General features: G+C 41.4%; 1 protein-coding gene across 1 annotated transcript in view; it reads left to right on the top strand.

Annotated features, from left to right (window-relative positions):
- The window catches only part of LOC308321254 (uncharacterized protein), a 77,891-nt gene that overhangs the window by 8,256 nt on the left and 42,032 nt on the right, over window positions 1-27,603 (top strand). Inside the window, exons 3-22 of the mRNA XM_080772093.1 lie at window positions 4,237-4,293; window positions 6,779-6,868; window positions 8,204-8,248; window positions 9,861-9,905; window positions 10,079-10,141; window positions 10,227-10,280; window positions 11,649-11,675; window positions 12,060-12,134; window positions 13,795-13,857; window positions 14,820-14,855; window positions 15,816-15,863; window positions 16,212-16,286; window positions 17,219-17,263; window positions 18,732-18,794; window positions 20,161-20,205; window positions 21,341-21,394; window positions 21,954-21,995; window positions 23,012-23,093; window positions 25,087-25,122; window positions 26,827-26,991. Coding sequence (XP_080628219.1) covers window positions 4,237-4,293; window positions 6,779-6,868; window positions 8,204-8,248; window positions 9,861-9,905; window positions 10,079-10,141; window positions 10,227-10,280; window positions 11,649-11,675; window positions 12,060-12,134; window positions 13,795-13,857; window positions 14,820-14,855; window positions 15,816-15,863; window positions 16,212-16,286; window positions 17,219-17,263; window positions 18,732-18,794; window positions 20,161-20,205; window positions 21,341-21,394; window positions 21,954-21,995; window positions 23,012-23,093; window positions 25,087-25,122; window positions 26,827-26,991 — 1,210 coding nt within the window. The remainder of the gene's footprint in view (window positions 1-4,236; window positions 4,294-6,778; window positions 6,869-8,203; window positions 8,249-9,860; window positions 9,906-10,078; window positions 10,142-10,226; window positions 10,281-11,648; window positions 11,676-12,059; window positions 12,135-13,794; window positions 13,858-14,819; window positions 14,856-15,815; window positions 15,864-16,211; window positions 16,287-17,218; window positions 17,264-18,731; window positions 18,795-20,160; window positions 20,206-21,340; window positions 21,395-21,953; window positions 21,996-23,011; window positions 23,094-25,086; window positions 25,123-26,826; window positions 26,992-27,603) is intronic.

Raw genomic sequence — 27,603 nt, forward strand, 5'->3', positions numbered from 1 at the left:
TGGAAGACATGGGAAATGTCAACCTTTCACCACATCAGACACCCCAAAATCTAGTGTACCTCTCTGCACCAGGAGAAGGACACACGGTTGGAACCGGTTCAGTTATTTTTGGTTCTTAGTCCATGAGCCAAAAAAAAAGCAATAATCGAAAATATGAAAAAGCTACTACTGTGGAAGAGTTATCATGTATTAATTTACTTCCTATAAACAATTTAATATAGGTCTAGTTTTTCCCACACCTATATTAAAGTAAATTAATACATGATAACTTCCACAGTAGTAGCTTTTTCATATTTTCGATTATTGTTTCGATTGCATATTTTCCTACATAATGCCTCATTTGGCATATTTAAAAATGTCCAATTTGTAATACAATAAATCATTGTCACCGTGTACGTACTCAATTGGGGAAGTTTCATGGTGAAAACAATCTAATATAGGTATGGTTTAAGGTTTTGCACACTGAAATCATAATTAACGTTCCAATTCTGGAGCTCTGGCTCAATTTATATAGGGATTGTAGCTGTAATAAAGACGCCATGCATGGTTCTGTTTTGATGGACTGTACAACACCTCAGTGCAAAACAGTGTTCTACAGTCGGCAGCTTGTTTTGAATAACACAACATTTTGCTGCCTCCTGCATTATGTGACATTTAGAAACAGATTTCCAACGAGCGCTTCCAAACTCCAACACTCCAACATGCTGCTCAATGTTTTGCCACTCAGTCTAGATGAGGAGGGCGTGTCCTGATGGGAAAATCATGCCTGTGCATACTCTATAGTTTTCATTTAGTTTTAGTCACATTTTAGTCACCTGGAATGTCTAGTTTTAGTCCACTAAATATCATAGGCCTTGATGCCGTCGTAATGACTGTTTTTACACTTCGCGCTGCGACGCGTTGTGAGCTTGTAGATCTGCTATTTTCAGCATGCAACCTAGTCCACTAGTCCCTTCCTAACATTTTAGTCTAGTTTTTATTTGTTGACGAAATTGTCAGTATATTTAGTCTTAGTTTTAGTCATCGTAGCTTAGTTTTCATTCAGTTTCCATTTAGTTTTCGTCAGTGGAGAAAGGTAGTCGACGGACATTTTTAGCCATAGTTTTAGTCGACGATAACAACACTGGACCCCACAGCTGCCATGCATGTTAGCTTTTTGTACGTGCGGGTACACCTGGAGCGCAATCGCCTATTATTTTGTATTGTCAGTACGGTCACTCGGTCAGTTTGCCTACTGTATATCGAACGCACCCAGTGTTTCAGAGTTCCAATACACTTCCCAACCGATCACACTCGCACATAGTTGAAAGCATAATTATGGCTGAAAAGAACGGAGAAACTGGCACTCGGATAAAACATATTTTTTATTTAACAATTCAGAATGCACTTGTGCCGATACCCTGCCGCATATGCTAAAAGTTAATATCCGTGGCACCTTGGGTGAGCACTTTATATTTGAAATGTGAACATTTATGTACACGTTGACTTTGTAAATGTTTGCTCGTGAAGTAGGAGCATCATGTGAACCACATCACATCACATCACATCACAGCTCCCTGCATGTGTGTGATGTGATGGCAGTTGTTCTCCAACATCTAAACAAGGTCCTCCTATTCTCCTCTGAGCTCCAACTTCCTTCTTTCCTTCCTTCTCTCCTCACCGCAACTCGCCTCCTCTTTCTCCCCCTGCTCCCCCTGCTCTCTCTCTCTCTCTCTCTCTCTCTCTCATGTTCATCCTTTGTTGTCGTTCTACTAAAAACCTTTACCCGCGATCCCGCCAATCAGGGCATGCTGGTGTGTTTCAATGTGTTGTATCTTATCACATCATCTCAGCTGCTCCAACAGCAGCCATCATACCCCCATGTGTGGACACATATACGCACACATGCACACACACACACACACACGCGCATGCACGCGCACTCGTCACGCATGCACACAAACATGTCCCAGGTTATGTATGTGGTGTCCGTCCTGGTCAAAGTGTCTCTACCAGTGTGGTCATACTCGGTGTCTCCCCAGGACTCCGTCGTGGTTGTACGTATACTGTATACTGGGCACCATGCATTCTTCATATTCACCCCGACATAACGCTTCTTCTTCTAAAGTTTGGAGCATAATGTTATCTATAAAGCATCTTATCTGTGTTCATCTCTCCAGTCTAAATATCCAGTGGTATTTGAACATCGCTGTACATTGAAGCCACATTCCTCACATCCCGCTAAACAACAGCTGTTTGTTCCGACAGGACCTAGCTCTCTCTTTTTCTCCTAACCTCTATCTCTCCCAGACTTCCTGCCTATATCTTTCTCTAGTTCATTTGCTCTCTCTCTCTCTCTCTCTCTCTCTCTCTCTCTCTCTCTCTCTCTATCTGTCCGTGATTCTCAGTCAGTGTTGCATGTGTGTTTAAACCCAAACAGTGTCTGTTTTTCAATCTGTTAATCTGTGTCTGCCTCTCCCATTCAGTGCTGTCTCCATACCTGTCTGTCTAACTGCTTATCTACGACAGTGACTGACTGGGTCTGACCCAACACGGCCCACCCATAATATACTGTAGAATAGAATAGAATCTCCAAGTGATGGGCTGTCAGTCACCCGTCTAACTAAGATTAATGCCACGGAAAACCAAATAAATGTGTTCTCATATTTCCAAACCTCTGACATACAGTATAAATATTTGTCTGTTGTCTGGGATTCCCAAACTGTGCTATACAGTACATGAACCTCCTGGGGTGTGCAAGCTGCCTCCAGTGGCTGTGTGTGACATTACAGTAATAGTGACATTACGTTATTCTGGTGTTAAAAAAGAATATCAGTGACACACTCTGTCCTTAACTTTTCACCAAACAAATACCTCACAGTAGGTCAGTTCACTTTGTTTCCCCTCCCCCAAACCATGTGAGAAGGTCATATCATTATTCTATTGCTGGTAAACATACAGGGTGGCAGTGGCTCAGGGGTAGAGTGGCCGGTAGAGCGGCCTGGACAGGAACCACGAGCTTCCCAGTTCGATCCCGGGCCCAGCTGGCTCCCCCAGAGTTATAGTGTCGAAGTGTCTTTGAGCAAGACGCTGAACCCCCTAATTGCATCCGATGTGCAGGTGCCTCCACCATCGATAGGTGAATGTGATGCACAATCTATGTAAATCATTTTGGATAAAAGTGCTATATAAATGCACCATTTACCATAATGGTAAACTGCACCAAATTGGAGAAATCTCACGTCACAATCAAAGCAAGCCTGTAAGTAACCCACAATTCCTAAAGAGTCCCTTTGCACAGTATAGAACACTGTGCTCTGCTATAGCTGTTTGGGTGTCTCCGGTTTTCGGGGGACAAGTGTCTTACACAAGGACATATTTATGTGGGTTTTTTTTGTGTGTCTTTAATGCAAGGACACATTGATGGTTGTTAGGAGACCAGTGTCTTTCACAAGGACACTGTAAAGCCCTAACCACACCAAAGGGTCAAGGCGGTTTTAGCGTTGTCCCTGCGGTGTGACCCACGTTGACCCTAGTGATTCAACGCATGGAATTCAATGGCCCCAAACCACACCAAAGGGTCAAGGACACTGTAAAGCCCTAACCACACCAAAGGGTCAAGGCGGTTTTAGCGTTGTCCCTGCGGTGTGACCCACGTTGACCCTAGTGATTCAACGCATGGAATTCAATGGCCCAAACCACACCAAAGGGTCAAGAGTCAAGACGGTTTCAGTGTTAACTCCTTGCAACCGTTTGGACCACAAGGAGTTGCATGGTGACCCTTTGGTGTGGTTATGGTAATGCACAACAGGTCACACCTTGCCTGAGTCAAACTACCTGGACTCAGAGTCCACACGCCTGCTGCGCATCAATAATCAATGTTGTTTTAGTGGAAGTGTAGACGCTTCCGGCTTCCCTCACATTAACTCTGTCTTGTCTCTGTCAGGAGTGCGTCTCTCACATTAACTCTGTCTTGTCTCTGTCAGGAGTATTAACTCTATACTCACATTAACCCTGTCTTGTCTCTGTCAGGAGTGCGTCTCTCACATTAACTCTGTCTTGTCTCTGTCAGGAGTATCAACTCTATACTCACATTAACCCTGTCTTGTCTCTGTCAGGAGTATTAACTCTATACTCACATTAACCCTGTCTTGTCTCTGTCAGGAGTATTAACTCTATACTCACATTAACCCTGTCTTGTCTCTGTCAGGAGTATTAACTCTATACTCACATTAACCCTGTCTTGTCTCTTGTCAGGAGTGCGTCTGCAGTGGGACGTCCAGGTGTCAGTGTGACGGGGTCAAAGGTGACAAGGTGAGCAGATGGAAATGCACATGACGTCACAATAAATAATGTATTTTTTTCGGAATATCGGATATATCTCTGCTGTCGGGCAGAAACCACCTATTAAACTCCAAATTGTTCATTAAAAATATACATTTTTCAGGAAATAATAATTGTGTGTTGGTGTAGTTATAGTTGCTTAGACGTAAAGGTTGCTCAATTGACGATATTCAGACCGCGGCTATTTTGCCAGCAAGTGTATACAGTAACGCCAGGGCTCCACTGGGCGCGTCTGCGTCGCGTCAGCGTCACCGTGACAGAATGTTCCCTTTTTATTCAATGAAGGGTGGCTCCACTGCCCGCGACGCCCCGCGTTGCGTCGCGTCTCCGTCACCATTAAAATTGAACCGGTTCGTTTTTTGACGCACGCGTCGGAGACGCAACGCGACGCAGACGCGCCCAGTGGAGCCCTGGCGTAAGTGCAACTTCCCATTGCCCATTCAGAAAAGTCCTATCTTTTTTTTAGTACTGTTTTTATTAGGCATTTTTTGTATATGACAACATCAGAATATTATCGACAATGATAATGAGTGTTTCAGTTATATAAAATATAAAATGAAAAAAATGACAGGTAATGTAAATGTAGAAAAGTCCTATCTGATTGTACTAAACAACGTAAAACTCACCGACATTGCAGCTGTGCAAAAAGCTTGAATTATCCTCTTTCTATCTGCAAAGTGTTTGTTTCATAAAAACCCACTGTAGATTTGTCATGAGCTATACTTCCTGTTGTTAAATTCCTCGCGGGTGATTTTGGAGTGCATTGGAGTTTGGAAGCACTCCTTTTTAGTAAAGCAACCTCCTGCTGCCTCCTGCATTATGTGCAAATTCAAAACAGGTGGTACGATGCAGGGCAGTTGAGTGATATCCATCACTCCCAAACTCTGACACACAGGAAAAAATAGCCTGCACAGAATTTCTTGAAAGGAACATGTCTAGTTGTCTACGGTGGATCTTTATGAAACAAAACCGTTACAGAGTGAAAGAGGATAATTCAATCTTTCCGTACAGCTGCAATGTTGGTGAGTTTGACATTGTTTAATACAATTAGATAGGACTTTTCTGTTTGGATGAAAGGGCTGCCAATGGGAAGTTGCACCTACAGTATGCTAAGGCAAGGTAACCTTGATAGGGTTGTTGTTCTCCTCCAACTTGGCTTACAAGGACAACTACAGCCAAAGGACAGCCAACTGGGGTCAACAATCAACCACACACGCCAAAGGTCACCAAAGTTGAATTTGCTTCACCACTAGCCTAAGATTTAGACTCTTGTACGTAGATGTACAAAAGAGTCTAAATCTTAGGCTACTTCACCACAGCAGCGCCTCCGACTACTGAATTTGCACATCATCCGTGCCATCATAATATATTAGTTTTCCTTCATTTAGGTTGTTAGATTGTATAGATGGAGGGGAAAGGAACTGGTTGGAATAACGTGTTCCTTCCACGCGCTACCAGGGAAACTCCCCCCTGTCAGGTGTAAAGGAGCAACTTGGACACTCAGGCATGAAGGAAGCATGAGTTCAAGTCCGTTGCTCTCCCCTTGTGCCCCATATATGGGGACTAGGTTGGTCTCCCATTGTCCCCCATATATGGGGACTAGGTTGGTGGAGGGTGTGTAGAGCCCAGGATCACATTAGAACGTCACATTAGAATGTCAATCATCTAATGATTAGATGATTGACACGGGGGTGAAAAATGGGTTACAAAATTGTGGGATAAAAAATATATTAAAAAAAAGATTGTATAGAACCCTTGGTTATTTATGTTGAATGCTATGCTTTATGAGTGTCCTGGCCTGGGTTTTAGTGTGCCTGTTCTTACTAATGTGTTGTCTGGTTGTATTTATCTGGTCTGGTGTGTGCTGCCCTCTTGTGGCAGACTGGTAGTACTGCAGCAAAAAAGATATATAAACATATTTTACATGCAGACAACATAGAAACACTACAAAGATTATTATTATTCTCCTGCTGTGTGCATTATACATTTTGAGGTACCCAGCCCCCCAAAAGAAAGAGACAGACAGACAGACAGACAGACAGACGGACAGACGGACAGATCGCTGTGCAATTGCATTGCAGGCTTTAGGGCTTTCCACAGCTACCCCACAACACAGCATCACTCATGTCTGCAGTGCAGACAGCAGAGCAGAAGCTCTCAATGTTTAACCATAATACATATACAATAACTAAACATAAATTTCACTTGAAGTCTTGAATTGGATTTCAATTGGATTGCAAAAATATAACAATTTCAAACCATCTTTTTTTTTTTGGGCTGCAGCCCGGTGGTTTGATTGATTGATTGGTTGAAACGGTTTGTAGAATTACAGTACATTTCAAGCACAAACTCAATACAAAGACTGGCCGCCACTGACTGCCTATAAATGCAGACTAGGAAAAAGGTTTAAGTAGAACCACTGCCTAACCTCTCTCTCTCTCTCTCTCTCTCTCAGGGTGGACCGGGCTACCCAGGATACCCAGGGACTGCAGGACCTCCTGGTTTTCTAGGAAATGAGGGTCACCCTGGTTACCCTGGACCCACGGTATATTATATTTTATTTCATTTCATTTCATTTCATTTCATTTCATACCCAGCTTTAAAAGGGAAATGATTCCATTGGCTGAGCACGGAATGTGTGATGTATGACGATTCATGATGATAAGATTCGGCGCTCAGTTCACGGCACACACATAATTGTATTATATTATAACAAATGAGATGTGCAGTAATGTGTTGTTACCTTAGACTTAGAGTATATATTAATAGAGAGGAAACCCTGGAAACCCTGAGGCCAAATGGAATGTGGTATTGCAGCGCTGGGCCAGCGCTGGTCCGTTGAATATCATTGCACATACGTTCATGATGACACGTGCACGTTTCATACGTGAGCGCGTGCAATGATAGTCAACGGCCAGAGCGTTCACGATTTGGCCCAATCCATCCCAGAATGCACTCTGTTCTTACCCGGGAAGGAGGAGTGAAATCACCTCATGCGCTTTAGAGCAGCTTAATTCAAGTGGATGGAAGGAGAACTCGGATGCCGTCTCTATTCATATATATACTCTAAGATTGTTACAGAAAGAAGGTAGCATGTCCGTCTGCACACCGTTCTTAAGCTCCCAGACGTCGTATTTTATTAGACGATTCAACGTTTCGACCCTATCGGGTCTTCATCAGGAATTGGTTCCCAGGGGCATGGTGGCACAGTTGGTAGTGCTGTCGCCTCACAGCTAGAAGGTCCTGGGTTCGATTCCCGCTCGGGGCGCTGTGGGTGCTGGCGGCGTGTTTCCTCCACCGCGTCATCAGTGCCCATACCCGAAGGCGGGGGTTGGCGAAAGGGCCTTTCTGTGTGGAGTTTGCATGTTCTCCCCGTGTCCCCTATAGGGTAGGTACCCTCACAAAAAACATGCAGTAATCCTGGTCTCTAAACTGCCTCCCCCTGGCCAGCCGGGGCGCCTGATGGAGGGGAAAGGAACTGGTTGGAATAACGTGTTCCTTCCACGCGCTACGTCCAACCTGGGAAACTCCCCCCTGTCAGGTGTAAAGGAGCAACTTGGACACTCAAGCATGAAGGAAGCATGAGTTCAAGTCCGTTGCTCTCCCCAGGTTGGTGGAGGGTGTGTAGAGCCCAGGATCACATTAGATAATTGACACAGGGGTGAAAAATGGGTTACAAAATCGTGGGATAAAAATTTTTAGAAAAAAAAAAAAAAAAGGAATTGGTTCCTGATCCTCTTTGTGTATGTATATTTTTTGTTCAGCACCCATCAACTTTTCTTTTTTTTAGATGTGTGTGCTTCCATTTTAGATATTTTCTCAGTACTGTGTTGTTGTCATGTGGTTGGGTGTGATGTCACGTGTGCTTGTCTCCCTATAGGGCGACCAGGGCCTGTCAGGTGTACCAGGACTGAAAGGCTCCAGGGTAAGTTGAAGCTCTGGTTATCGACACCCTGCTGCGCCCAATGTTTCCAAATGAGTTGAACGCACTATGGTGAAATCCCCACCATAGTGCGGATTCAATAGAAACAACAAGTCAAGTATAGGAGGGAAGTGTGAGGGGAAAAAAATTCAAGGTAAATTCTCTCAATGTATAATAGCTAATATAATGACTCCTCCCAAACCTTTACACGTTTCACTATTTCTAGCAAATAGAATGACCCGTCAGCTTCTGTCATTTAAAACCCTATCCAGTCATTTATCTTCCTCTTGCAAGCTGCAATCTGTGATTGCTTGAACAATAGGCCTACAGTACAGGCCTATTGACAGGCCTATAGGCGTCAATGTGCATTGTACATTATTACTTATTCTAATCTGATGATGGAAATATTTATTATATTTATGCATCTTTAAATGAATTATTAGGTAGAGAGTGTATAGATCATTAATGAAGAGGTGGGGCTTGGCTGAGCAGTCTGCCGAGCACATAATTAACACCTGCCCCCTTACTGTACTTACTGTACCTACTGTACAGACCTCCTTCGGAGGCCGGCCTCTTCCACGTGGGACCAGAGACTAGGGCGTGGCTACTCGATACCGAGTTGGACATTTGAGGATGATACACGAAAGAAGAAGATCATTAAACATTCTTATAGGCTATACTCTTATGATTTGGTTTGACTAACAACATACAAGATTCAAGACAAGATGCTATACTTTATCGCCATGTCAACAGAGTTGATTGGAATTTGACTCAGTGCTCTAAAAACAGACACACAAATAGACACATAATTCACATCACAATATTCAGACAGTAGAAAAAGATACAAAAGTACAAACATCTGTTTCATGTATTATTATAATTATATCATTATAATTATGAGAGAGACCAATAAATAAGAAGAATGCAAAACGTTACAATTCATGACAGAGAGACCAATAAATGTAATAATCGACCGATGAAGAATGCAACGTTACAGTTCATGGTAAATAAATAGCAATTCCTCGCAGTTCAGCGTTCTTACAAAGCAGCTCGACGCTGTAAAGTGCGAGTGGAAAGAGAGTCAGCGTTCAGGAGGCGAACAGCCTCGGGATAAGTGCTGTTCTGAAAGCGGGAGGTGTTGCACTTTAGAGACCGGAGTCTCTTACCATGAGGGCAGGGGGTGCGAAAAGAGAGCTGGCAGGGTGGGAGGGGTCGGCGATCAGATGGACACAGATACCCATAAATGCTCCTCCAAAGCCTGTGCCGAGAGATACAAAGATATAGCTGTTCTGTTAAACATTATTATTAACCTCGCAGATCTGACAACATCATAACGTTTCAGTAGAAATGGCTCGGTGATTGAAAGCAACAACAAACAGGGCAGTTGCGCTGTGGCTTTATGATAAACCATTTAGTATACATGTACTAAATGTTGTTGATAATATTTAACTGTATTCAATGTTACTGTTTAATTGTCGTGATATCATTTTGTCAATGTCGTCACAGTCACTCACTAGAAGATGATGTTTTCCCTCCATTTTAAAGACAACCAGAAAAGCCTTCCAGTCATTTGTACTAAAAACCTGTCCATAACAGATGTGGGTTTTTTTAACAGGGTCTCTCAGGGAAACCAGGATTCTCAGGTCCGCCAGGACAATCGGTGAGTTACTGTAATCTTTGAGAATCTGATTGATTGATTGATTGATTGATTGATTGAAGTATTTATCAACAGTTTGGAGAATTTCAGTACATTTCTAGTACAACTCCATACAAGACTGTTAATGTACGACACAATAAAAAATAAAATGACGATGAATTATCTTCCTCGTATAGGGTATACCGGGACGTGAAGGGGACAGGGGTAAGCCAGGAGTCCCAGGATGCAATGGGACAAAGGTAGGTTAATTTAATCCACATTTGTATTTATTTTATATTTTTATGGGTGGATTATTGTTTAATTGACCGCCTCTGTTTGTCTCAGGGTGACGTTGGATACTCAGGGCTCAGTGGGGTTCAAGGACCAGTCGGCTTGCCGGTAAGTCACATTATACAACAGGTATAGTTTCGAGGAAGCAATCTTGATTGGTTGAAACAGCCTTCTAGCCGTCGTTCAAACGAGCACCACCACTCCACACCTAATCAAAACAAAGAATTCAGCTGCTCTGTTCTCCCAGAGCGCAGAAAACTTGGTGGCCATGGGCTAGCTATAGTTTATTGGGACATTTGTGGTTGTAGTGACTGTTATGATTAGATACTAAGTACTGGACCCTCATCTGGTTCTGGTGTGTGACGACCCGGTTGAACATTTCCGTGGTGGCGGACAGACGTCGTACGAAGCCAACTCTTGTCGTGACAAATCATGACAACACACACAATATTTCGGGCCAATTATTTGTTTGGTCCAAAATATTGTGTGTGTTGTCATGATTTGTCACGACAAGAGTTGGCTTCGTACGACGCTTAAAAGGTCTTTAAATAAATTTAATGAAAACTGCCTATGGGGAAATGCATTGCGTTTTCATTTCCTGGGCCACTCGTTGTTCTGAAAGGGGGAGGGACTGCGGCGCTCTATAGCTAAAGCTTTTTGAGTGGTCCCTTACAGAGCTATGTGTGTGGCTGCCTGCCTGGGTGCCTGGCTGGTTATGAGCACGAAAATAGCATGGTAGTTTTTCACCACCTGTGCGCAACCTAACACACACAAACACACACGCACATATTAACTGTATATATGATGATTTTGGGTGTGCCTGTACAGTACAGTACAGTGCAGTACAGTGACAGTACAGTACAGTGACAGTACAGTACAGTACAGTACAGTACAGTACAGTACAGTACAGTACAGTACAGTACAGTACAGTACAGTACAGTACAGTACAGTACAGTACAGTACAGTACAGTACAGTAGAGGGACCCCCACACGGTAACTCTGTCATTTCTCAACCGTTTCGGACGTGGGGCGGCTCGCCAGAACCGGGCCGGCACCCTGGCTGTGGTCCTGTGGGTCTGGAACCTCCAGGGACCCCCACATGGAGTTGCACCACTCACTTCACACGGGTGTGATTTTTCAATCTTGAGCTAGATCTAGATCTAGGAATCTGGCCTGGGCCATGGCTCAGCGGTCCAGGCACCTTGTCTGGTAGTCCAGTCTGGCAGTGTGCCGCGGGTTCGACTCCCGATCCCGACGGCCCTCACTGCATGTCTTCCCCCCCATCTCTTTCCCCTTTTCCTGTCAGCCTACTGTCTGTACTGTACCTCCATAAAAACATTACAAAAATATAAAATAAAGGCGAAAGCCACAAGAAAAAAGATCTAGGAATCTAAAACTAAAGTAATAGTTTGATGCTAATTGGCAGCCAGAAGCTGAGTGAATAGTTAAGCTAATCCTTTTTTTATCATCTTCTAGGGTATTCCAGGTTTTCGAGGTCCTACGGTATGTGTCTCAATTCTGTTCTTTCTATTTGTGTGTGTGTGTGTGTGTGTGTGTGTGTGTGTGTGTGTGTGTGTGTGTGTGTGTGTGTGTGTGTGTGTGTGTGTGTGTGTGTGTGTGTGTGTGTGTGTGTGACTGTGTGTGTGACTGTGCGTGCGTGCGAATAGCAGTTGGTGAAACCAACAGACTCTTGTGAAAAGAGGCTTTGGCTCCATTCATACTGGGTCAATATGGGTCAGTGTTTTCATACTATAGGGTTGAGTATTGCCCCTTTGGGTCAATATGGGTCAGTGTTTTCATACTATGGGGTTGAGTATTGCCCCTTTTGCAATTTGTTAAACTTGAACAGAAGAGGAACAAAAGCATTTACTATTGTCATGTTTCCAGGGAGATTCCTTCTACTTTCCGTTGCTGCCACCAATCAAAGGAGAGCCAGGTCCCCCAGGGAGAGACGGAGATCAGGTCTGATATGAGATCAAACTCACATATCCAACGGGCTCTATGCACACATAGAAGAACTCATCCTATACTTCCGGGCCCCTTCCCCACTTCCTTCGCAGATGATACAAATTATAAGGCTCCGTTCCATTTTTTAGTGTACAGTGGTTGTCAAACTGTTTGTCATTTCGAAGACCCCCATAACTATGAGCGTGTGTACAAATGGACGCTTACGGGTCAATTTGGTTCAATTTGTACCGCCCTCTATCCTTTATAACTCTATCCTTTATAACTCTATCCTTTATAACTCTATATCCTTTATAACTCTATGCCAAAATGGCGCGTGTGCAGAGAGCCCGTTGCACTGGACAGTCGTGGGTTGTGTTTTCTCATTGGATGATGTGGAGTGTTTTCTAACTAACTGATCTGTTCTCATTGGATGATATGGAGTGTTTTCTAACTAACTGATCTATTCTCATTGGATGATATGGAGTGTTTTCTAACTAACTGATCTGTTCTCATTGGATGATGTGGAGTGTTTTCTAACTAACTGATCTGTTCTCATTGGATGATGTGGAGTGTTTTCTAACTAACTGATCTGTTCTCATTGGATGATGTGGAGTGTTTTCTAACTGATCTGTTCTCATTGGATGATGTGGAGTGTTTTCTAACTGACTGATCTATTCTCATTGGATGATGTGGAGTGTTTTCTAACTAACTGATCTGTTCTCATTGGATGATGTGGAGTGTTTTCTAACTAACTGATCTATTCTCATTGGATGATATGGAGTGTTTTCTAACTAACTGATCTATTCTCATTGGATGATGTGGAGTGTTTTCTAACTAACTGATCTATTCTCATTGGATGATGTGGAGTGTTTTCTAACTAACTGATCTGTTCTCATTGGATGATGTGGAGTGTTTTCTAACTAACTGATCTATTCTCATTGGATGATATGGAGTGTTTTCTAACTAACTGATCTATTCTCATTGGATGATGTGGAGTGTTTTCTAACTAACTGATCTGTTCTCATTGGATGATGTGGAGTGTTTTCTAACTAACTGATCTATTCTCATTGGATGATATGGAGTGTTTTCTAACTAACTGATCTATTCTCATTGGATGATGTGGAGTGTTTTCTAACTAACTGATCTGTTCTCATTGGATGATGTGGAGTGTTTTCTAACTAACTGATCTGTTCTCATTGGATGATGTGGAGTGTTTTCTAACTAACTGATCTATTCTCATTGGATGATATGGAGTGTTTTCTAACTAACTGATCTGTTCTCATTGGATGATATGGAGTGTTTTCTAACTAACTGATCTGTTCTCATTGGATGATGTGGAGTGTTTTCTAACTAACTGATCTGTTCTCATTGGATGATATGGAGTGTGTTTTCTAACTAACTGATCTGTTCTCATTGGATGATATGGAGTGTTTTCTAACTAACTGATCTGTTCTCATTGGATGATATGGAGTGTGTTTTCTAACTAACTGATCTGTTCTCATTGGATGATGTGGAGTGTTTTCTAACTAACTGATCTGTTCTCATTGGATGATATGGAGTGTTTTCTAACTAACTGATCTGTTCTCATTGGATGATATGGAGTGTTTTCTAACTAACTGATCTGTTCTCATTGGATGATGTGGAGTGTTTTCTAACTAACTGATCTGTTCTCCAGGGAGAGTTTGGACTTCCCGGTGGACTTGGACCTGAGGGTCACCCAGGCTCCCCAGGACGTCCTGTATGATGATTCTTTATTATTCTTAATCATTCTTGATCTGCCGCAAACAATGCAAACGTTTGGTGCTCTCTGGAGTCATGTGATCAAGATGTATCATTCAGATTTAAGCAGATACCTTTAAGCAGAAATGTGCGGGCCCTGGGTAGGCAACCCAGCCTGGCGGAGATCTGCGTTTTGATCAGCGATGTCCCGATTTCGGGACATGGCTTTCCGATCAGATCCCGATAGCTCAATTTCTGTGTTAGCCGATACAGAATACCGATACCAGTGTCGTGATCTCATTGTTGTGTTTATAGCTATCTAGCTATATATCTGGTGTTGTGTTTATAGCAGACTCCTCACTCAAATGTGCACTTGCAGTTTGGGGCAACTCCAAAGCAAACTCCACATGTCCCAACATTTTATTTACCTGCCATAGAGTCAACCCCTTACCCCCTGTGTCGGATCGGTGGTTAGACTGGCATAGTGTCAACCCCTTCCTTACACCCTGTGTCGGATCGGTGGTTAGACTGGCATATTTGCCGATAATATGTCCGAATATGACAAATAAGGGCCGATCAGATACTCTCTAGTTTTGCAGGTTTCTATGGAAAATACATAACATAACACGCAAATCTGTATTAAGGGACAATGCTCTGACTCAGTCAGAGTGCATTATCCTGTTTATACAGGATACTACAACATAACAAAGTAATTAAGGTGTAGTTGCAAGCACACATATTCCTGATTATTCTATTTTAATATTTTGTTCACTTTCACCTTGTGTCCTGGGTGTTATTTATTTTCAGGGTGATCCTTTTACATTTAGTTGACTTATTTGTATCAGCATGGGGACTACTTCCCCATGATTTAGAAATACATTTTACAGTTGCTAGTGCTACGGTGTGTGCATTGATACTGTATATGCTATCAACTATACGCAACGTATCACCCAGTCATTGATAAAGGTTTGTGTTTTCCAGGGAACTGAAGGGTTTCCAGGGTTGCCAGGAGAAAAGGTCAGTCACGGCTGCTTTGTGATTGTGTCTTGCTTTGTTATCAGGTACAGTCGGTATTAGGCATAGTTTTACTGAGGTTAAGGTTAGGTATAGGGTTAGATTTAGGCATAGTTTTACTGAGGTTAAGTTTAGGTATAGGGTTAGATTTAGGCATAGTTTTACTGAGGTTAAGGTTAGGTTTAACCATTTAAGCATAATTCACTTAGGTTACTTTAGGAATACCAGGCGGCGAAGTTCTGCCGGCTGTACGCCCGGGGCGAGTTGGTAAAGGGGTGAGTTGGTAAAGGGGTGAGTTGGTAAAGGGGTGAGTTGGTAAAGGGGCGAGTCGTTTGGTATTCTTTGCGCTTCCATCGCCACCTTTTTTTGGCTATTTCATACCCTGTTAATTAATTATATCTATTTGGCAGATTTTATTTATTATAATTGTTGTTCATGCTTACAGGGAATGAATGAATGAATTAAGACTCTTGATTGCCAATGTATACAGTCTACTATGCGTGTGCCTTTTGATATTCATGCTCAATATGTTATGATTATTACGATTACAATTATGATTACGATTGTGATTATTATTATTATTATCATTATTTGAATTATTATATATATTTTCAATCCAAAGAGTTGTCTGACTAAACTTTGTTCTCCGATATTAACCCATTTTGGGGTTAGCATCATGTTGTGCTTTAGCTATTTAAAAAAATAGCAGATCTACAAGCTCATAGCGCGCCACTCGGTGGCGCGCTATGAGCTTGTAGATCTGCTATTTTTTTTAAACTGTCAGGATTTAAGACATTTTTAGAATCTGATCTCAGGTCAAAATGCGTTAAAGAACCACCATTCTTCTGTGCGTTAGAATCTGATCTCAGGTCAGAATGTATTAAGTTCCAAGTGTTTTTGATATGTGGGTGGTGTTGCAGCAGTGTGATCTGTGTATACTGGGCGCTGTGTGTCTCCCTTTAGGGTCAGGAAGGATCCAGTCCAGTAATTCCAGGACCCAGAGGACAAAAGGTTCTGTTCTGTTCTGTTCTGTTCTGTTCTGTTCTGTTCTGTTCTGTTCTGTTCTGTTCTGTTCTGTTCTGTTCTGTTCTGTTCTGTTCTGTTCTGGGTTGACGATAGCTGAGGATGTACAGTGGTTGTAGCTAGTGTTGATTTTGTTGACTAAAAGTAAATGACAATTTATTCAAAAGACTATGACTAAACTAAATCTAAATTCACTGTCAACACTACTTGTAGTAAGAATCAGAAGTCGGTTTGGTTTGGTTCTCCTGGTATCGTACAGTTAGAAGTGCATTTGACCAATACATTCTGTCCCTAATGTGAACACAGTTTTACATCTGACTGTTTTGCTGTTGCCAGGGTGAACGTGGTCCCTCTGGTTTCCCTGGTCAGAAAGGCATCAAGCTCTATGCCAAAGGTCCAACAGAACTGAAGGTATAACTGTCTGCATCTGTCTGTATTATGATTTTCAACAAATGATACGTAGCTTGCGGAGTTCGTTCAGTCGGATATACTCGAGGGATGTATTCAGTGTTCTGCATGTCGTACGCTGACTATAGGTAATCATCCTGCCCTGTAAATTGGGCAGCGTATTTAAGCTCACCTACGTATTCACCTAAGACTGCATATTTCCTGCGTTCCTGGTGTCGTTATGTACTGCTTGCTCCCACCGCCACCCCAGCACCACCGGAGGGTTCTGCTATTGGGGGTGTTATTGTATAGCCTATCTATCTCCCTGCTCTTAACCGTTTTCCCCGCCAAAAAACATAGCCTGCGTTATTTGTCGGGAAGTGACGCTGCCAAAATACGTATTCAGATGTATAAATGTGTTGTGTGTTAGTGGAAAGACTACTCACATTAGCTTCGGATGGCTATCTGTTGTTAGCTTAGAGACACTGGACTGCGCCATCTTGATTGCGCACGCACGCTTTCAGTCACTTTAGTCTCCAAATCCCCCTCCCAGGCGGCATTTCATTGGTCAAAACAACGCTTATTGCACAGAGCCTTGGCGGTTGCAGTAATGGTGCCGGCCTATGCTTCTCATCGGCTTGTGAAACAATAACAATCGATCCGACAACACACACACACACACACACACACACACACCATTAAGCTGACACAACATCCGGTCGCAGTGTTTTGGATCTTCAAAATAAGGGTTGAATGCGGCGATATCCTGGCGTGTTATTAATGATGATTGTGCCGAGCTGCATATGGAGAAAAATGTAGCAGGGCCGAACAGCAAGATGAAATATTATATGAGCACTTTTATTCTCATTCTATAATAAATATTTGTTCAATCTATTTGTGAGTTATCTGACTGAAATTGATATATTGTCATTTTGTGTGTTTTCTTTTTTTTTCAGGGAGAACCTGGAGACATTGGAGACAAAGGCTGTCTTGGACAGAATGTATTTACAGACAGACACAAATTATACAACAATACGTGCATAGATAAACTCTCCTCTTTTGTTACTGTATCGATCCAAAATGAAATTCCTCATATACTGTATAGAACATTATAAAGCATATATGATTATTAGAGTTGCAACTTCATGCAGAGAAAGACAGATAAAAAACATCAATGCTATTAAAAAATAAACGCAATTAAGATTAGGGTGGCGTTCTGAAATTGCCTCAATGGCAACATCAATGCATTTTAAATATGTACTGTGGTACAATACTTTGTTATCCAGTACACACACTGTACTACACTCACAGTTATTAGACTACTCATTGGTCTAGTTATTGCACTAGGACTTATTGTGTTACTGTACATACTGTACTGTACATGTATTGCACTAGTTACTGGAATAGGTCATTTAAATATCCACTGCGCTAAAGTTACTGGACTAATTATTAGTTAACAATCTTTATGATTGCACTACTTAGTGGACTAGTCACTGGACTAATTATTGGTTATTAGACGGTTATCAGACTAATTGCTGCAATAGTTACTGGATTACTTACTAGCTACTAGTGTTAAACTATTTGCTTACCATTACTACAGTAGCTACTGGACTAGTGTTAAACTATTTGCTTACCATTACTACAGTAGCTACTGGACTAGTGTTAAACTATTTGCTTACCATTACTACAGTAGCTACTGGACTAGTGTTCAACTATTTGCTGACCATAATTACTACAGTAGCTACTGGACTAGTGTTAAACTATTTGCTGACCATTACTACAGTAGCTACTGGACTAGTGTTAAACTATTTGCTGACCATTACTACAGTAGCTACTGGACTAGTGTTAAACTATTTGCTGACCATTACTACAGTAGCTACTGGACTAGTGTTCAACTATTTGCTGACCATTACTACAGTAGCTACTGGACTAGTGTTAAACTATTTGCTTAGCATTACTACAGTAGCTACTGGACTAGTGTTAAACTATTTGCTGACCATTACTACAGTAGCTACTGGACTAGTGTTAAACTATTTGCTGACCATTACTACAGTAGCTACTGGACTAGTGTTAAACTATTTGCATACCATTACTACAGTAGCTACTGGACTAGTGTTAAACTATTTGCTGACCATTACTACAGTAGCTACTGGACTAGTGTTAAACTATTTGCTGACCATTACTACAGTAGCTACTGGACTAGTGTTAAACTATTTGCTGACCATTACTACAGTAGCTACTGGACTAGTGTTAAACTATTTGCTTACCATTACTACAGTAGCTACTGGACTAGTGTTAAACTATTTGCTTACCATTACTACAGTAGCTACTGGACTAGTGTTAAACTATTTGCTGACCATTACTACAGTAGCTACTGGACTAGTGTTAAACTATTTGCTTACCATTACTACAGTAGCTACTGGACTAGTGTTAAACTATTTGCATTATCTTGAATATTGTTTATTTCAGGGTCTCCCAGGGCGAGAGGGCATCAAAGGACACAAGGGAGAAATAGGAGCCCCTGGACCACTGGTAACACACACTTATTATTATTATTATTATTTATTATGGTAACACACACAAAATACATCTTTGAAAAAAAGTATTATTGCTTTGAATTCATTATGAACGCTGCGTATGAGCGGTGTCACATTCAAGTAACTTCCACAAACCATATTTTTTCGTTAGCCTGGATAGCGTACTGTGTTAAGCATTGGACTACAAGACCATGGTCTGCGAGATTTAATCTCACAGCGGACAATAATCTTCCGCGATTTTTGCAGTGAATTAACTTTTTTTTCCCGATAGAATTCTACTTCTACTGAGAAGATTGGGGTTTTAGGCCTCATTTTATTGAAGTAAATGTCATGTTATTTTTAGGGGAGGGTTAATGTTTTTTTGTTTAATCACTTGGGGAAGGTCATTGGTTTTTCTTTCCGCTCAGATGCAGAGTCATGGTATATATAAAATACCATTGGTATTTTATATCAGGGCACATACATTTCCTCCAGGCGTATCGCTACATACAGTACATTTCGATATGATCCAATTCCTACTCTCACTCAAGTCACACCACCAAGACATCCATGTATGTACCTACTCCAAATACTTTACCTTAAATGTCAACGAAGTCCACAATCACAACACCAGAGGGCGTTCAACAAGCCACATGCAACCCCCGATTCGGCTCAAACAAGGGATACGTTTGCTCCTATATGCCACTAAAATGTGGAACGCCCTACCAACAGCCATTAAGAAATATTAATCCCTAGACTCCTACGCACCTACGGACGGCTGCATTTAGAAACTGTAAACTGGCTGTATATAGGATGATTTCCTGTTTTTCATGGAAGTGTATATTTGGAAGTGCATATTATAAATGGAGGACCCTGATGTACACAAGTCTTAGTGCTTTTCCTGGATATATCCTCGCAGTAGTTTTTGTATTGACCTGTACTTTCTTTTGTACCCATTTCTACAAACTAAATGTTCAATCAATCAATCAGCCCTGTCTGTATATATATATCCTACAGATGGTTCCGATGGTCTGGAAAAATGTATTGATGGTTTGAAACAACTCTTTAAACCGGGTTTTACAGCCCGCACCAAATGTAACATGGAGGAATACGCACGCATGTTCAATTATGGTTACGCATTCCCAATCAAGGACACGCCTATTTGTGAACAGCAACATGAAAACATAATAGACATTATGCAACAGTATACAGTGCATTAGTAATGAAGCAACGTTAAAACAGAAAATGTACTTTCCTTTGTACCTCATTTATTTTTGAGAGCAGAAACTAGTAAAGTAAGTTGCCCAACACATACTGCTCATTGTGTTGTTAACTTGTTACTGTACTTGTTATTGATTATGTTGTTGTTGATGTTATTTCAGGGTAAACAAGGGAAAGACGGCGTCCCCGGATTTTTTGGTCCATTGGTAAGCTACTGTAACAGCTACTGTAACAGCTACTGTAACAGCTACTGTACCATGTGCTCAGGGGACATGCTATAATTGCTATTACATAATATTGTTGTAAAACAGAAATGTGAATACAGTATTCAAAGCTGCATTTGTTTAGAAAATATGAAAATAACTGCTTCTCATACTCAGAGTGCATCTACCGTACTTTTAGTTGATTAGATAATTTTTCTTTGAGTCAGTTTAACTATATATAAGCCTCGGAAACTCAGGGAGAGAAGAAAAAGGTCTGGGGCCGACTAAGCTATGATGGCTAAAACTATAAGACTAAATATATTGACGATATCGTCAACACACTAGACTAAAATGTTAGGAAGGGACTAGTGGGCAAGAGATCCAGTATTGTTCATTTTACACTTGGTTGCATGCTGAAAATAGCCGATCTACTGTACAAGCTCACAACGTTGTGGCCTTTAGATCAGCTATTTCCAGCAAGTGAATAAAACAGTCATTACGGCGGCCCACCAAAATACATGTTGTTCGACTAAATCAACTCGATTTAGTCGACTAAAATCTTATGATATTTAGTCGACTAAAACTAGACTAAACACTAAAACATTACAGGTGACTAAAATGTGACTAAAACTAAATGAAAACTATTAAAAGAGACAATGGGCTGTATTTTGCGTGTCTTAAGTACCAGGTCTTATTCCCTAACTTGAGTAAACTAAAGACCTGGAGGTGTGATCAATGCTCTTTGGCCACTCAGAATAGCCAAATGGCATTGATCACGCCTCCAGGTCTTTAGTTTACTCAAGTTAGGGAATAAGACCTGGTACTTAAGACACGCAAAATACAGCCCTATGACTGCAACTAAAATCTAAATCTGCTGCCAAAAACGACACAGGTCACCTACATATAATTAGACCTTGCCATTAGAGAGGCTGGCAGGGACAGACGATAACGCACTGGGCTCTCCCGTTGGCATTCTGCTAGCCAGTGGCGACGTTTGAGAGTGAGAAGTGACAGCTATAACGCTGGACACACTATACACCCACACACTAGACGCATCCAAAGTCAGACACACCTCTTTTGACAGTTAATTCCTTCAGCCTAAAGTGAAGAGATTCAGTCGGCCTGGTCTGTGTTTCAGGGTGAAACGGGCGACCGTGGTGATCTGGGCCCGGAAGGAATCAAGGGATCTAAGGTTTGTGAATTTTCACCAACTTGGTCGTGTGTATAGAAATATTTTTGTATTGATTTTATTTATTTTCGTGTCCTTCTCACAATGTGCCCAACCCTCATGGGTTTATAAGACACCATTTCACAATTTCATTTACAGCATGTTTACATTACATAAATCATGCATTTACAGCATGTTTACATTACATAATTAATTATATTACAACTCAGATTTATACAGAGTACTGTCTTCTTTCCCAAGCTTGACAAATAAAATCTGCCACAATAAAAGTCCCTTTGGCAAAACATATCTCCATTTTTATATAGTCATTTAAATCTAGAAATACACTTGAATGCACTTTTAACTGGCTTCTACATACCTTTATTATACAGTATAATACACATACAATAATGCACTTTAGCATGAATGTCCCAATGTCATTTTTTGGTAAACGATAGATAGATTGTTTATAGATGTGTGTGTGTGTGTGTGTGTGTGTGTGTGTGTGTGTGTGTGTGTGTGTGTGTGTGTGTGTGTGTGTGTGCGTGCGTGTGCGCGTGTGTGTGTGTGTGTGTGTGCACAGGGGGAGAAAGGTGACCATGGTCTTAATGGGGAACCTGGAGAGGTGAGAAATATGATGATAATACTATTGTTGATTAATTTTGAGAAAGAAGAGGCCAGGCAGACAACAGTCATCCATCCATTCAGTTCATGATGCATTACAGGTTTCTAGACATATTATATAAAAGGATCGGGCAGTGATTGTTGAATGTGACAGGGTGTGTCAACCACGTATAGCAATCATATTCTCAAAGGAAAATCTACCAAGATTGAGACATCATGAAAGTGCTGTGATTTTAGCGGGGCTGTGTTTCGCAGGCCGTTTCTAACGATGGTCCCTCCTGTGGATTTGTTCCTGTAACGATGTTCTAATCTACTGTGTGTTGTGGTGGTTAAGAAACAGTTGTCTGTCTAAGATAGTTTAAATCTTGTCAAGAGCAGGGACTGTTTTTTTTATTTTTATATATATATATATATATTTTTTTTTTATCCCACGATTTTGTAACCCATTTTTCACCCCTGTGTCAATCATCTAATGTGATCCTGGGCTCTACACACCCTCCGCCAACCTAGTCCCCCATATATGGGGGACAAGGGGAGAGCAACCTAGTCCCCATATATGGGGGACAAGGGGAGAGCAACGGACTTGAACTCATGCTCCCTTCATGCCTGAGTGTCCAAGTTGCTCCTTTACACCTGACAGGGGGGAGTTTCCCTGGTTGGACGTAGCGCGTGGAAGGAACACGTTACTCCAACCAGTTCCTTTCCCCTCCATCAGGCGCCCCGGCTGGCCAGGGGGAGGCAGCTTAGAGACCAGGATTACTGCATGGTTTTTGTGAGGGTACCTACCCTAGGGGACACGGGGAGAACATGTGAGGGTACCTACCCTAGGGGACACGGGGAGAACATGCAAACTCCACACGCAGGGACTGTTTTAACCAAACTATAGATTTTTATGTAATGTAATTTGTGTGTTTTGGGGGTAACTTGTGTGGTTCTGAAACATGGCATTGCTGTGAAAGAGCATGCTCAACATTCTGCTCTTTACTAAAAACAAAGTCATGTTTTTTTAACCCACAGTTGATTAGGGTTAAAAACCCAGTGAAAGGGCAACAAGGTGTACCTGGACCCCATGGACCCTCCGGATACCCGGGAAAGCCAGGTAAACACTTCACACACCGTTTGTATTGTATTATAAGTATCGTATTCGGTATTTCATCTATATATTACACATTATAAGGAAGAAAGTCTGAAGAAAACTTTTTTTTAATGAGTCACAACCATCAACCTCTGCTGATACATGTGGTCTTTATAATGTGCATATTTAATAAGAAAAGCCTCTAATCTGATATTGCCCTAAATATATATATATTTTTTTTAAATACTGGTACTGTAGTAAACCTGGGTATTAATAAAAACAATGCTAAATCAATGCGCTATGGGGGCCCTGCAAAAATGACCGGCCCAGGGGCCCTCATTGGGGTTATTCTGTCCCTGCGCAAACTGATGCCGTTGTGCAGGAAGTAGAGATGTCCCGATACTCTATCGTTATCGAAGAAGTATCGGCCCTTATTTGTCATAATCGGGTCACTGTGGCAGGTAAATAAAATGTTGGGGCATGTTGAGTTTGCTTTGGAGTTGCCCAAACTGCAAGTGCACATTTGAGTGTGGAGTCTGCTGTAAACACAACACGAGATATTGATTGATTGATTGATTGAAATATTTATTAACAGTTTGTAGAATTACAGTACATTTCAAGCACAAACTCAATACAAAGACTGTTAACTGTGAGTGGACGACCCAATTAAGCGTTACACTTGTTTACAACAGGGTCCACATTGTTCAATTCATCAAAACATTTAGAGACATACAAATAAACACTTCTATGTAGTTAAAGAACAGAACAGGAATTCATCATATAGGAAGCAAAAAGGGAAAAGATACATATACAGTGAGGGGAAAGGGGGGGGGGATTCAGATTTTACAGAGGCCAGTTTCGAATTGCAGCCATCCGTAGGTGCCCTTTGAGAGCGGTTTTGAAGGAGTCAAGGGATTCACATGTCTTAATGACTGTTCCACATTTTGGTGGCATAGGAGCGAAACATAATTTAGTCCCTTGTTTGTGCCGAATCTGGGTTGCACATGGTTTGTTGCACTCCCTCTGGTGTTGTGGGTGTGGACTTCGTTGACATTAAGGAAGTATTTAGACAGGTACATGCAGGGTATCTTGGTGGTGTATCGAATCTTGTGGACCAGACCCATTGCAAGAGGCTGTACTCTGTCGTGGATAAATAGCTAGATAGCTATAAACACACCACGAGATCACAACACTGGTGTCGCTATTCAGTATCGGTATCGGATAACACAGACATTGTTCGGAATCGGATCAGGAACGATCGGGACACCTGGCAGGAAGTAAAGAGTTGTCGACAACAAACCTCCAGCACCTCAAACACACCACCAAGAACACAAGCTGTCAAATTAACTCGAGAGGAAATAGAAAATATCAAAATAATGTTAAAGGGGAATTCCGAATGAACCATTTTTGTACCTTAAAATCGGATGTTATTACTGAGTGGTACAGGTGAAGAATTACACAACTCCCTCCAGAGCGCACTTGCATATTTGACCCATTTAGACCTGAGCTCGATTCCACAAAATGTCTTCTAAATCATGACGGTTTTCTGAAAAAACGTTTCTATGTCAGTGTCGCTCAACAATTTCATGTCAAGGACCCCCAGAATTATCTTTATTTGGCCTCCGACCTCCAGAAATAGCAGACCCACAAGCTCGTAGCGCGCCACTCGGTGGCGCGCTACGAGCTTGTAGATCTGCTATTTTTCAATAGCTAAATGATAACATAATGTTTAAAACACCAAAAGGGGTTCCCGCCCCAAAATGGGTTAATGGATATTAATGTAATCCGTAAACTTTAATAATGGAACAGTGATGTACTATAGACCGTATATGTATTTAAACTGTACCAAAGTGTGAATTATTATGAAATGAAAAGTTATGTTTTGAGTGGTTTTACGATGTGTGTTTGGGTTCAGATACTTTGTGATGATGTACCGTATATACAGTATTGTCATATTATGTTGATGTAATAATTATTACCTATCTATCATAGTAAATAGTCTTCTTTTCACATCCAGGGGTCATTGGGTTTCCTGGGATGAAGGGCGAGCCAGGTAAACGCTTATCTGTCTTTTGCTGTATCTCTCAGAGAAACATACTGTACACAGTAGTGCTATAGTAATAATAATAATAATAATAATAAAACTTTATTTGTATAGCACCTTTCATGACATGAAATGCAGCTCAAAGTGCTTTACAGAACAATGGAGAATAAAAGAAAAGCAAGGCAACGACATTAAAAAAAAGCAGTACTGCAATACAGTGAGGACATGAATAACAAAAAAAATAAAAAATAAAAGATCAATTAAAAGCAATGTTGTAGAAGTGGGTCTTGAGCTGAGCTTTAAAAATGTCTACAGAGGCTGCCTGACGAAGGTACAGTGGGAGCTTGTTCCATGCCGACAGCCCGTAGAGGCAAAAAGCTGCTTCCCCGTATAGTATAGTATAGTAGTAGTGTGCGTGCGTGCCGTGCGTGTAAAACTGAGTTTAAAAAATACATATATAATAATAATATGATAATATAATATAAAAATACTCAAAAGGTAGCATACCCCAAACTTCAAGTCAGTAGAGGACAAAATACTCACATTCACATATTGTATTTGGCACACACCAATAAACGTAACGGCTATACTGTACGTGTTTTGGCCAAAGATCCTTCATCAGGGCTTCACAGTGCTATGTTAGGTCATCTTCTCATGTACAGTAACTATATGCATGTTAGGGTTAACCCAATACATGTAAAGCAATGGAACTAAGACTTGATTTCTGATGTAATTTAATCATTTCACTGAAGTACATTTAAATACTGTGCATACGTACAGTACATACAGGCCCCTTTCCCACCAAAATAACTGTGGTTGTGGAACTTGGTTCCGTTCTAGATTCTTGGAACTTTCACGGAACCGGCGGCCATTTTTTGGTTCCAGTTCCGAACCAACTTTTATGGTTCTGAACCAATTCGTGCATGTTCACTGGAAGCACGCTAAACCAGTGTTGTTTTTGGCAGCAAACTTAGATGTTGTCATAGTCTCTTGAATAGTTTTCATTTAGTTTTAGACACATTTTAGTCACCTGGAATGTTTTAGTGTTAGTCTAGTTTTAGTCGACTAAATATCATTAGATTTTAGCATCAAGGCGGGCCGTCGTATTAGTCGTAATGACTGTTTTTACACTAACACTACGATCTACAAGCTTAGTCGTAGTTTTCATCTAGTTTCCATTTAGTTTTTGTCAGTGGAAAAAGGTAGTCGACGAACATTCTTCGCCTTAGTTTTAGTCGACGAAAACAACACTGCTCTGAATTGGTTCAATATCAGTCGGGGTAAAATAACTGAACCAGTTCAACCCCAGTGGAAAAGGGGCCACAGAAAATGGATGGATGGAAACTATGTGTGCTATGTATGAACTGTACTGTATGTCTGTATGTACTGTATGTACTGAACTGAACTGCTACTGCTAATAATAATAAAAATTGCGAATTTAGTGAGCCATTTACTACAGTATGTAACCCAGCAAAACATGTCTGTCTGTGTGTCATGCTGTGACACCACCCGCCCGCACTGTGTAGAAAACTCACACACACAGTAGAAAACTTTAAAAAAGGGGAAAAAAATAAAACTTAAAAAAGAACAGAAAATAAAAAAAACTTTTTTTAAAGTACGTCATTTATTCTAATTGTTGTTATTGCAATGTACGAGCTGCGTTCACTTCCCGCGTCCTCCGCGCGTCTTACTTGTAATATGATGTGTGTTTAGGAGTGCCTATACCTGGAGCTACAGGTGAACTTGGGCCATCGGGTTTACCTGGAACCAAAGGAGACCGAGGAGACGCGGGTCCATTTATTATTGGACCTCCAGGCATCACTGGACCTCCAGGAGACGTGGGACCTGTGGGAGATCTGGGAGAACCTGGAATAATAGGTGGGTAGATGACCTGGAACACATGGAATTCACTCATTGTGCAGAATGTCATTTCATTTCACGTTGCAAGTTCAAAATGTGCACAAAATCTATTGAAAATAGCAGATCTACAAGCTAAAAACAATGCGTCGCAACCAGGGGGACAGTCAGACAGATATTTTGTGAAGCCACTAAGTGGAAATGAAAGTTGAAAGATGAAAAATGAACAGTTCGCCTGTTGTGGCGCTGTCATTGGGCCCAAAAAAACCCCATAGCCCCATAGAAGTCCATGTATTTGGGCCCAACTTCACCTAGACTGTATTACCTTAATAAACATGGCCATGAATTCTTTCTGCTTCCAGTCACTAGTTTAAAGTCTCATTTCTAATGTCATAATATTAGTTTTGGAAAATGATGGCCCCATTTATAAAAAAAAAAGACCATAAAGTCGTGCATGTTCTGAGGGGCGTGGCAATACCGTTACAGTCTATGATAGGGATCCCCCACCCACTCGAGTCAAAATAAAAACCAACGAAGAAGAAGGTGGGAAGTCCCGCCTCGTTTTCTGGGCCAGCCAATGGGCTCAGCTGGGCCCAAACGGATCTAGAAAGATGGCGACTTCCATTGCAAGGA

Source organism: Protomyctophum bolini (assembly GCF_963924005.1).
Source record: "Protomyctophum bolini genome assembly, chromosome: 9".
In the NCBI taxonomy this organism is placed as follows: Eukaryota; Metazoa; Chordata; class Actinopteri; order Myctophiformes; family Myctophidae; genus Protomyctophum; species Protomyctophum bolini.